The sequence below is a fragment of the Humulus lupulus genome, chromosome 8 (genome assembly GCF_963169125.1).
Source record: "Humulus lupulus chromosome 8, drHumLupu1.1, whole genome shotgun sequence".
Lineage (NCBI taxonomy): Eukaryota > Viridiplantae > Streptophyta > Magnoliopsida > Rosales > Cannabaceae > Humulus > Humulus lupulus.
In genome coordinates, this window is record NC_084800.1 from 40159938 (window position 1) to 40172786 (window position 12849).

At 34.4% G+C, this 12849-nt stretch overlaps 2 protein-coding genes across 2 annotated transcripts; one reads left to right on the plus strand and one right to left on the minus strand.

The window, feature by feature from the left end:
* The first annotated feature begins 994 nt into the window (after positions 1-994).
* LOC133796923 (uncharacterized) lies at positions 995-2263 on the plus strand. Its single transcript, XM_062234627.1, has 2 exons — positions 995-1356; positions 1827-2263. The coding sequence occupies exons 1-2, from the start codon at positions 1116-1118 to the stop codon at positions 2138-2140; spliced, it is 555 nt and encodes a 184-aa protein (XP_062090611.1). The 5' UTR covers positions 995-1115; the 3' UTR covers positions 2141-2263.
* Positions 2264-7992: 5729 nt separating this feature from the next.
* On the minus strand, positions 7993-8319 carry LOC133795294 (secreted RxLR effector protein 161-like). The gene has a single exon (XM_062232749.1). The coding sequence runs from the start codon at positions 8317-8319 to the stop codon at positions 7993-7995; it is 327 nt and encodes a 108-aa protein (XP_062088733.1).
* Positions 8320-12849: the final 4530 nt, after the last annotated feature.

Below are 12849 nucleotides of genomic sequence, written 5' to 3' on the forward strand. Positions count from 1 at the left end.
GATCTTATAATTACTATGCATGAATATGATATTGTTGTTAATTCAGCTGTTATTAATTGGAGGAAGTGGAACTTACTTATTTGGGTCTAAATACATATTTGTAGGAAAATCAACATTTTTATTATGTAGTCTTGCTCAAGAGTAGTAAAAAGGATCACATGAGCCAAGTTGAAATAATTAAAAACAAATTTTTTTCGTTATATACACATTTATTATATAGAAAATATATAAGAACTGAAAAATATTTGTTTATGTATATAAAGAGTAATATAAAATAAATAAATTTATTTTTTTAAAATAACTCAAAGGTTTTATCAAATACAAGATATACATATCTTTTCACATGAGCCAAGTTGAAATAATTAAAATTCAGAATGATATTATTATGGAATGAAAAAAAAAAAAAAGACTAATACACAAGTTTAATTTTTTTTTGCCAAATCTAACCTGAGCCGTGCCGTGTGTTTCCCAATTTACTTTCTTTTATAATTTTTTTTATTATTATTTTACATTAAGATGATTAATTTTCCATTTACAAATCTAGTTTACAATTTCTTAAATAGAAACTCTGAGTTTTGAGAAATTAAACTTCATTCATGAGAGGTGACCTGAAGCTTTTGGGAAGCAAAATTTGAAGGATAAAATCATTTAAGATTTTCATTTAACTTTTTGTTTTTATGATAGGTAACGATGTATGGTTCTAAATTTCTAGTTTATTTTTGCTTCAAAATAATATATGAAGAAGTGAATTTATGAATTAAATATTTTTCTTTAAAATTAAATATTACAGGCGTGAAATTAAAACTTTAAAATCAGAAGAATATTTTTAATTAAATTTGTAAAAATGAAAAGTTCAAAACTAGGTAGATTCATGGATGCGGGTAATAATATTGACACGTGTTTTCAATTGATTGGTGAAAGTGGAGAAACCGCATAGAAAGTCACAGGAGGAAATAGTCTCTCACTCTCTATAGACGCACCTGTGCCACAAGACAAGCCTATTTCTCTTTCAACTCAATCATCCAATATCGAGCTCCATCCACTCGTATCTCACTATCTCTCCCTCTCTCTACCCTCTCAGATCGGTCTCTTCGGAGCTCGGATCTTCTGCGGCAATGGCTACCGTACTCGAAACCCTAACTCTTCCTCGCTGTTCTGCTCTGCCTTCCCGCGCTTTGTCTCCGATTACAACCTCTTCGGCTTCTTCGCTCGCGGCCCGCCGGGCGTTGCCGCAGTTTAGAGGCCTCAAGCTCAGCCCCACTCACTCTGTAGGATCGGTGAGTTCCGCTCCGAGTTCGAGAATCACTCGTCGTGGTGGACTCGTCGTCTGCGAGGCTCAGGATACCGCTGTTGGTGGTCAGTATTCTAAACATTACATTACAGTGATTTCTGTTTCTTTATTTTACATTATTTTCATTAATTTGTATGTTAAGAATGAAAAATTGAATTAATATTCTAGATTTCATGATACTAAGTACTGTTTGATAATGACATTAGTTCTTTTATCCAGGAAATTGGGAAATAGTAAATTCTCCTCAGATATCTGTGTATATTACAATTAATTATCTAAAAATTTTGATTTAAATACTGGGCTTTCAGCGAGAAAATTATTTAGACAACATATGCATTTTTATCTTAATAATTATTAGGATTGAAAGTAAAATTTTAATTTTGTAAACACTTAGAAATTTGCAATTACATACATGTTTGATTATATTTATGTGTGTAGTATCAATGAAGTCAAGGTTACCACCAAATTATACATAAATAAGGCATTTTGAGGAACGTGTCTTAGAGATTAGTTACATTCTTTTTTAAAACTTCAGCGGCTCCTGTAACCGACTCATCTTGGAAGTCCCTTGTCCTTGACTCTGAATTCCCTGTGGTCGTTGAATTCTGGGCACCTTGGTGTGGGCCTTGTCGTATGATTCACCCTATAGTTGATGAATTGGCAAAACAATATGCTGGAAAGGTCAAATTCTTCAAAGTAAACACTGATGAGAACCCTACAATTGCTACACAGTATGGTATTCGAAGCATCCCAACTGTTATTATGTTCAAGAATGGTGAGAAGAAGGAGGCAATTATTGGTGCTGTTCCCAAATCCACTTTAACCACAAGCATAGAGAAATTCTTGTAGAAGTGGTGAGAAAGCCTTTGTCGAAAATCGAAATTAAGTATGTACTTGTAATTTTTGCTTCGATCTTTTTATTCCAGATTCTCAACTCTAGCTGTTTTGCATAATAAACTCCTCTCTTGTACAGTTACTTGATTCAACTGTTTTCTGCCTTCTTGATATGCTAGCTATTAGATAATTTGTAGATTATACGCTATTTCTTAATTATTATGCTAAAATAATTTATCCCTCCCTTTACCAATGACTACTTATGTTCACATCTAAATTGATGACTATAGTAACTTAGTAAAAGCTCTTGAGTATGTTTGAATCTTGTAGATGTTTACTTGGACAATATCTTAGGGCCATCAAAAGGAGCGGTTGAGGGAATCTTAAAGTGAACTGATATTTTGAGAGTAAAATCAGCTATTATGGTATGGACAAGTAGTTGTGAAGTAGTGAACATAGGGTACGTTACTGTAGAATGTGGGCTGACTCTTTACATGGAGGCAAAATTTATAATCTCAAGTAATATGAAGCAATTTAGTGTAAGCTAATGTAGAATAAGGGAAAAAAGATTGGATTGCTGTAGGATGTTACGGTGCTGGAAATTGGAACAGAATATTAGGGTAGTGTGGGTGAAGTTTTTGTCTATGACGAAAAACTTAAATGATCTTTGCTGGTCATTCAGACAAATCAGAGTTCTTTGTGTGAACAAAAAAGAGATATAAAGCTGTCTGATAGGATGCAGAATATTATGGAGCGAGTAGAAAGTGTTTTTGACTAAGTTGGATATTTGCTCAAGTACATTGAAAGGAAATACTGGATTTTTTTAGTTTTTCCAAAATTGTTTAGGACTTCAGATCTGGACTTTACTTAGCTACTCAAAGACGTTTCCTAGTGTTTATAAATCTTCTACAGAATATTTTGTCAAATTCCATTACTTCTCAGCCCGTAGAGTACTTGCAACTCTAACTCTAAATGTTCAATTTAGAAACTCTCTCTAATTTGAACCTTCACATTCACAACCATGTGGACTTGTCCTCTAGATGGTGCATTTTGGAAAATTAGCATATGCATAGATGATTTATTAGAGCCCCAGATTACGGTTTTGTCGAAGGATGGTTTGTTTGTGGCAGAGTACGGTTTTGGCGACTTATTGGGCAATTTGGCTCGAAAGGAATAGTAGAATCTTTGAAGATGTCTCTTCTGTAGTGGACAGCCTTTGGGATAAAATCAAGTTCTGGGTGGCCACTTGGGTGTATAGAACGACAGACTTTGACGGTTTGTCTTTTTTGGATCTTTGTAGGGAGTGGAGTAGTCTATGGGCGCATTAGAGTTTGTTGAGTGTGAGTCCTTGGGTGTTGTCTTGATAATGTTTGTTTATTTTTGTTCGCTTGAGTTGTTTTTTTTGTCACCACGGTATTCCTCCGCCATAAGTAAGGGTTCTCAATTTATTTGAGAAGAGGTCACTCCATGACCTCTGTCTCTTTTTCAAAAAAAAAATTAGAGCCCCAGATTAGATGACTGAGCTCCAGTTATTGGCACTTACACTTTCCAACCTTCGTTTCAACCAAGCTAACATTTCTCTTATATCAATTAAATGCAAAATGCCTATGCAATGTCTCTAGATTGAGACGATGCCATAGTGTATGGAATGCTTATAATTTATTGTGCTATTTTTTAATGTCCTCCATTAAAGATTGGTAAAAGACAACCACTAGATAAATGATTTCCGTCTCTTGCAGAAACAATAATATAAATGTGTATGTGTTTGTAAATGTCAAAATGAACAATTCAACACAGCACATGGTTCTAAGATTCATTGAAGAACTCCTACGTCAAAGGCAGGGATTTTATGTCTTTAGTCGAATCTTCGGTAATAGTCAGATTACAATACAGCTCTCCAAGATCACAACAGGATTCTACACAGGACAAGACCCTGGCCAAACCCAATAAGCCCAAATCTTAGTGATAGCTTTTCACAGAATAACCTCCAAGTTGGCTTGCTGGAGTTCGAACCTTAAGACTCGTTATGCACACTCATGACTCACCCAACCATGTGAGTAATCCCTCGTTTAGCAAAACAATGATAGTGCATAACTCATCGAAACCATATTTTGACCTTGATAGTTGTGATGTTTAGGTCTGTTGTTTCGAAAATATGGATGAGAATGAATGCCATGGCAAGTAGGTTATCTAAATCAAGGGTTTATATTCTACTTCCATGTGCATCTACTGCTGATGATAATATGATATCCTCTTTCATCATGCATTTACTAAACTATATACGAAACGATTGCAGTCACTCCGAATGATGTCTTAGAGCAATGCTAAAGGCATCAAATCAATAAGTGTGTATTTGACATGATAATTGACTTGCATTCGCTAGGGTGTTGTTGAGCGAATCAATTTTCTTTTCTTTTATGCTTGTCGCATAGAGCTTTCTTGTGTAGTTTCTGAATGTTATTGTGGCGTCGTTAATGCTATTACTTTGTCGTTACAAATTCAAAATAGAGAATCAATATGAAAAAGGTTTTCCAAAACAAATTATGAGGAATAAGATTGGAATCAGCCTTTTCTAGTTGTAAAATGGCAATTGTAAAAAAAATGTATATATTTGTAGCATAACAAATGATTTCATTATATATGTAGGTAAATAATTCTATTTTATTAATCGAATAGCCCCTTTAATTTGATTTGAATTTCTCGTAGTTTGATCGGTTTATTAATCAGGGTTTATCAATATGGGTTAATATTGATTTATCAACTCGGGAACCAATTTAATTTATGATTCGTATATGTATAATATAACTACTTATTTTACATAAATAAATAAATCGTTTCACATAGGGTTTATATCTTTTTATTTCACATAGGGTTTATATCTTTTTAGACCTTGTGTTTTGACAAATTACTTTTTGGACCCTATATTTTGTAAAATAGTTAAAATAGAATCTTAAACTCGATTTTGGTCAACGTTTTCTCAATTAAAATCACAAATAATTTACCAAACTAACAATTCAGAACAAAAATAAAATCTTTCTTCTTAAAAACTGTGTCGTTATATTCAATTTTTTCTTTATCAAAATTGAGTTTAGGGTTCTATTTTAACCATTTTACAAAACATAAGGTCCAAAAAATAATTTGTTAAAACACAAAGTCCAAAAAATAATATAAACCTTTTCACATAAGTATTTTATTAAATCGTCTGCCACTCATTGAGCAACTACCAGTTATTTCTTTCTTCTCAATATACTTGCATGTTTTAAGGAAAGAAAAGTTAATAGGGAAAAGTGGATGGAAAGTGAATAAAAATGAGTATGTTTGATAGGATGGGAAAAAAAATGTGAGTGAGAAGTGAAGGGAATCAAATTAATGTGGGCCCAAATCTTATCCTTCTAAAAGATCTTATTGAATTATTAAATTAATTAAAATTATTTTATATAAATAAAATAATAGTTTTTATATTAAAAAAAAAGGTTTATACCTTTTTGGACTCTGTGTTTTTTTCTATTACTTGTTTGGACCCTGTGTTTTGACAAATTACTTTTTGGACCCTATGTTTTGTAAAATGGTTAAAATAGAACCTTAAACTTGATTTTGGTCAATGTTTTCTCAACTAAAATTACAAATAATTTACCAAATTAACAATTCAGAACAAAAATAAAATCATTCTGCTTAAAAACTGTGTTGTTATATTCAATTTTTTCTTCATCAAAATTGAGTTTAGGGTTCTATTTTAACCATTTTACAAAACATAGAGTCCAAAAAATAATTTATCAAAACACAAGGTTCAAACAGATAATGAGAAAAAACACAGGGTCCAAAAAAGTATAAACTCTTAAAAAAATTTATTTCCTTCTTCTTCACCAAACTTACATAAAATAAAAACATTTTCTATTCTTTTCATTATATTTTCTCTTTCTACATTTTTTTATCTTATTATATGGTTGAATTGTTCTATATGCGAGTATAATGTAGGATTAAAAAAATAACTAGCTCAAATATATGACTTCAATGTTGTGATCAGAAATAAAACTAGCTCAAATATGCAACTTCAATACTACAATTACAAAAGTATGACCTTGTGGTCATACATATAGTCTAGTGATATTACATCTCTCTTTACAAGAAGGATGTCACAAGTTCGAATCTCATTCTCCAATATTAAAATAAAAAGAATGACGTCGAAGACCATAATTGTGCGATGATGTCATTAGAAAAGATGTTCAAGCAATAAAATATGCAATTATAAATGATGTAACTGCTCAACAGTTCATTTATTTATATCATTTGTAACTGTCAAATAATTACCTATATTTATTGATATCAATTGGGATTTTTATTTTAATCAAACCACTATAGAAATGCTAAAGAGCACCTTAAGGTGCTCAACGCCTTATATTATTATCGGTACAAGTCATTATCGAGTTCCACATATTTCAATTAAATTAAAATGTGTGGAATCTAATATTAAATCACACCAATAACGATATGTCATATCCTAAAGTATTAAGCATCCTAGGGTGCCTTATAGTAATGCTCATAATGTATAGTGTTAGTTCTTCATTTGATTGTTTTATAAAAAAAAAAAAAAGCAATGGGTTGGGGACCCTTGTCCCTTGGGCGTGTGTGTTTGCCACTCTGTCCCACATTGGTTATGTGTGTGAATTGTAAGTTTTATGCTCAATCATACTACCATTTTGTAATTCCATGATTGAGTTCTGAGATGTGGATTCTTGTAGGCTCTTGGGCTTTATCAAAAAAAAAAAAAAGATTGTTTTCTTAATCTAATTTTTTGAGAGCTCGCACTATCTTTTTGAGTGCTCTTACTATTTTTTGAATGCTCACAATTCCTTGAGTATTCACATAAACCATTACGTATAGGAATAAAAAAACATCCTCAACACATGTCTCTTGATTTCTTTCTTTTATACCAAACATAGTGAATTACTAAGGCCACCATGACGGGGAAGTAATAGCTGTCATTTACTGATTTCATTTTAACGTAAAGGTTCTAAAACAAATCTATGACGGATTGGCCTATGAGGTGTGATGACTTTTATGAAATTACAGTAAATATAAATGTAGGAAATAAAGAAAGATTTCCTAGTTCAAGACCTCATATGAATCTCAGTGGACCACAGTTGAAACTAAGAACACAAATTAGTAAGACTAATTATTAAACAGTTAGAAAACTAAAAGCATAAATCGACACAAGTATACATACTAGTTCAGAACAATATCAATGTGATCTTGAACTTAATCTAATTTTAGGAATCACTATCTCTTCTTTATTCAATCAACGAAATGCGTACAAAGCCTCTATTGAGCTTCTTGGAACATTCTTGGATCGAACACTCTATCTCAGAGGTGTTTCACTCTCAATCCTCGAGCAAGCACTTCCCAACAGTTGTGCTTCTCAATATAGTTCCCTAAACTCAGCTCTCACACACTTTCTCTCAATACTCGATCTTGATCTCCACACTTGAGCTCTTTCTTTTGATCTAGTGTGTTGTTGTAACAAGTGGATTGAAGTTGTCCTTTTATAGACCAAGGACTGGTTTAACACTTAAGTCAATGGGGTTGTTATAACAGATGATATCCTAACAATTCACTATTAGAACATTTGGGATTTGGAGGAACTACTCCCACAAATTCCACCTAGATTCTTAAAATCACAACCTAAGTGTAATAATAGAATTCAACTTGTAGAGATAATGATCCTAGAGTTCCAACATTAGTTACCAAGGTTGAGCAAGTTTAAGAAATGCTTAAACTTGTTCACTGGTAGCACCTTAGTCCCTATATCAGCTGGATTATCCTCAGTATCAATCTTGTCCAATGATATCACCTCTTATTCTATTTTTCCCTTATCCAAAATAAACGAATGTCAATGTGTTTGAAGATTGACTATCTAAGAATATATTTGCTTTTTCTTTCATCATCTTCAGCTCATGCAACACTCCTTGTAACCAAATTGACTCTTTGAATGCTTCGGTGGTGGCCATGAACTCAACTTCCGTTGTTGATAGTGACACCACTGACTGTAGTTGGGACTTCCAACATATGCAATCTCTATTTGTTGTGAAAACATATGAAGTAGTTGACTTCCTTGTATCCTTACTTGTTGCATAATTTGCATCTTCAAAACCTTCAAGTGTAACTTTGTCATCCACCTGCTTGTATCTCAGCCCCATCTCAATAGTTCCCTTTAGATATCTAAGCAGCCACTTAAGAGCATTCCAATGCTCTAATCCAAGGTTGGACATAAATTGCTAAGAATGCTTAGAGCATGTGCTATGTTTGGTTTAGAGCCATAACATAAAAGACTTTTGTCATTTCCTTTGTCTCCTCGATTGTCTTTGGACTTTGATCTTTTGAAAGTAAAAACTGTCCAACTAGAGGTACTGAAACACTCATTGAATCATGCATGTTAAATCTCTGAAGTATTCTCTTAATATATTGTGATAGTCAGAATCCCGTGATCCGTAAGGGGAAAGACCGGGTAAGCTGTGCAATCCCGCACCGCCTGGGGAAGGTCAAGTGTAATGATTCTAAGACTGTGTAGGTATGGGACTACACAGTTGAAGAGGGCTTAAATAGATTGATGGGTACTACCTATATCAGGAAGGTGAATCTTCTTTTCGGTAGCCCATCACTTGAGAACTCCATGGTTAAGCGTGCTTGACCTGGAGTAATCTAGGGATGGGTGACCTCCTGGGAACTTTTTCCATGAAGTGTGCGAGTGAGGACAAAGCACGCTGGAAAAACTTGTCTTGGTTTGTAGGGCCAGTCGTCATTCCAGAAAGCAGCCATAGTGACGTGGGGCGTCACAAAATAGTATCAGAGCCTTGACCCAGCCGGAAGTGTGGCCGACGAGGACGTCGGGCCCGTAAGGGGGGGTGATTGTGACAGTCAGAATCCCGTGATCCGTAAGGGGAAAGACCGGGTAAGTTGTGCAATCCCACACCGCCTGGGGAAGGTCAAGTGTAATGATTCTAAGATTGTGTAGGTATGGGACTACACAGTTGAAGAGGGCTTAAATGGATTGATGGGTATTACCTATATTAGGAAGGTGCATCTTCTTTTCGGTAGCCCATCACTTGAGAACTCCATGGTTAAGCGTGCTTGGCCTGGAGTAATCTAGGGATGGGTGACCTCCTAGGAAATTTTCCCAGGAAGTGTGCGAGTGAGGACAAAGCATGCTGGAAAGACTTGTCTTGGTTTGTAGGGCCAATCGTCATTCCAGAAAGCAGCCATAGTGACGTAGGGCGTCACATATATCTTGTTTGTTTAAGATTCATAATCTCATATTTTCTCTTCCTTGTCAATTCTTTCTCATGTATCTTCTAAACTTGACCGAGCTCCTTCATTTCAAATTCATATTTTAGCTTGTCTATGATGCCTTTTATCACTGTCTTGTCCTTCCCCATAATGAGCACATCATCTACATACAGTAATATAAGTAGTGATCAAACTTTGATCTAATAAATCCAATGTCTTGAACATAGGTGTCGAATCTCTTATTCCATTGTCGTGGTGACTGTTTGAGTCCATACAGTGACCTTCTGAGCTTGCACACCATCTCTTTGTTGATTGGTTCCACCTGAAAACCAGGTGGTTGATGCATGTAAATGTCATCCTCAATAAAACCATTTAAGAAGGCAGTCTTGACATCAAGTTGCTCCACTTCTAGATTTTGTTGTGCTGCAAGTGACAACATCAATCTTATGGATTTATATTTTACTACAGGTGAGAACACTTCAGTATAGTCTATTCCTTCAACCTGAGTAAACTTCTTTTCCACGAGCCTTGCTTTGAACCTTAAAGGCTCATCTTTACTTAGACCTTCCTTCACCTTAAAAATCAATTTACATGAAATCGATTTCTGATCTTTTGGTTTTGCAACTAAATCCTATGTTCTGTTTTTGCTCAATGAATCCATTTTTTCCTTCATTGCTTGAATCCATCCAATATTGTTCTTCCCTGAAAGAGCCTCTTCAACATTGTTGGGTTTTGATATGTCAATTTGATGCATTGCTTCAAGTGCATAAGCCACCAAGTCAGCTTCAGCATGTCTTGTTGAAGGTTGTATGACTCTTCTCTCTCGATCTCTTGCCAGTTGATACTCAGACATATCAGGTTGTTGTTCTGTTGCTTCTAGCTCACTTTCAGCTTCACTTTGGTCATTCATATCAGCAATAGCTTGAGTATATCATTCAAAGTTTCTCAGCTTGACTTCAAACTTAGCCATGTTCCTTTTACTTGTTCCACCTGCATCATTTGATACACTACCAAACTTGACTTTCAAGTGAGAAAAAACATGCTCATTAAAGATAACATTTCTTGAAATTATAATTCTAGGCTTACCATTTTGATTAACACAAAGTCTATACCCTTTACTTCGATAAGGTAACCATGAAAAATTTCCTTGACAGATCTAGTGCTTATTGGACTAGTGTGCACATGCTGCACAACCAAAAACTCTCAAATGTTTCAAGCTTGGGGATTTTCTATATTACATTTCATATGGAGTTTTAAAATCTATAAATCTGTTGGGACTCCTATTTATCAAATAGCATGTAGTAGTAAGTGATTCTCCCCAATAAGATTCAAGCAACTCTGAACTTACTAACAAACACCTAACCTCATTTAGTAGAGTATGATTCATCCTCTCAGCAACTCCATTCTGTTCTGGAGTCCTAACCACTGTCCTATGTCTAGTGATACCATACTCATTGCACGACATGTCAAACTCATTGTTTATAAACTCTAAGCCAGTATCGGTTCTAAGAGTTTTAATTCTAGAGTTTGTTTGATTTTCCACCTAATTTTTCCATACTTTGAATTGTTCTAGAAATTCATCTTTAGTCCTAAGTAAATATACCCAAACACATCTAGAGCAATCATCTACTATAGATAAAAAAAAGTAATGCTTACATGAGTGTGTTGGTATTTTGCTAGGCCCCCATAAATCTGAGTGAATATTCTCTACACCCCTTTCGTATTGTGCTTTGCTCCTGTGAATTTTATTTTGTATTGATTTCCAAATACACATGCTTCACAAAAAGGTAATGCATAAGTCTTCAACTTGTCTATGCTCCCTTGTTTGTGAAGCTCTCTTAGTCCTTGCTCACTGATATGTCTCATCCATTGGTGCCATAGATGCATTTCAATTTCCTGAGTCTTAACAACAGATGCTTCAACAATAGCCATATTTTCTCCCTCTAGTACATGCAATCCATTTACTCTCATTCCTTTCATCACCACCAGTGAGCCACTAGTGATTTTCAAGATGCCATTTGTAGACTTGTAGTTGTTGTTAAGTCTATTGTAGTACTGTTTTAGAGTGTGTTTTAAGGTTTTTAGTCTTGTTTTGTGTCGTATTATGCTTGTGTTTATTGCATTTTCAAGATAAGCGTGGAACACAGGGAATAGAGCATAATGAGGAGAAAAGTGTTGAATTCATGAGAAAAATGACTTATTTTTTACTAAGGTGTGATGAAGGAGCATTCCAGAGTGTTAAAATTATGTTTCGGCAAAATCTAGAATTTAAGCCACGACGCCCATGCATTTGAGCCGCAGCTTTAGAGATTGCAGTGAGGAAAAATTCTAGGAAGAAAAGGAGCTAAGGCGTAGGTCATTGAGCAACTGCACTACAAAAGTCAGAATTTGAGCCGCGACACTTGTTTATTTGAGTCGCGACTCAAGAGACTCCAGTGGGCTATCATCGAGAAGTTCCCAAACAGGAGCCGCAGCGCAACTTATAGAAGCTGCGACACCTGTTCCGTACGCAACTTATATATGGAAATTTGGCCTTTTTGCATATAACAGATTAGGAACTATTTAAGCATTCTTAATCACGAATTTGAGGGGGAGCCAGGAGATTCAAATAAGCATATTGGAGACTATCAAGAGGAGAATTGGAGACACATCACTGTTTTCCTTCTTTCCTTCTTTTATTTTTTGCAATTGAATGTTGTTATTTAATTTGATGGATAATATGCTATATGTTGGGTTTTATGCCCTTATAAAAACATGTCGGACATGTAACTCGATTTTATATTGTCTATAAAAGTAGTAGAAATCATTTAGATTGACAACCGTGTTGCTTGCTTGTTTTATTACATGATTATTGGAATAATACAAACATTTATAAAATCCTGAACATATAAATAGTTACAATTATAGTGACTAGGTCACTGTGGATTATAGTTGTAATTATATTTTCAAAAAATGAGTCCTCAGATTAGATCAGTGCATTGGATTTTCACTGATTAGGAAATCTACGATATGATCTACTTACACATTTGGGGTGTGAGGCCTTGTCCAAGGCATTGGCCAAGTAGATAATATCGAATGCATTTGGTTACATCGGACTAGGACTAATATTGATTATTGATAGATTAAGAAGTATCTTTGTTATCGAATCTATTCAATGTCACAACGTTGACCATAGCTTAAGTTGATCTTAAGGCTGAGTGATAATATTCTGCTAATTATATTATTTAAATCTTTTGACTTGATCGTTACCAGCTTACTTTGCGGTCTAGCCCATACTTATGTCTTGGAGAATTAGTAGTGCAATTGAATGGGAATATTATTCATAGAGATGAAATCTATAACTTTTGTATGAGAAGTGAAAATATGATTTCCTTAATTGCTTTGTTCAAAAGGTTAAATGATTGAGATCTCATTTCTGTATTAAGATCACAGAAATATCATTT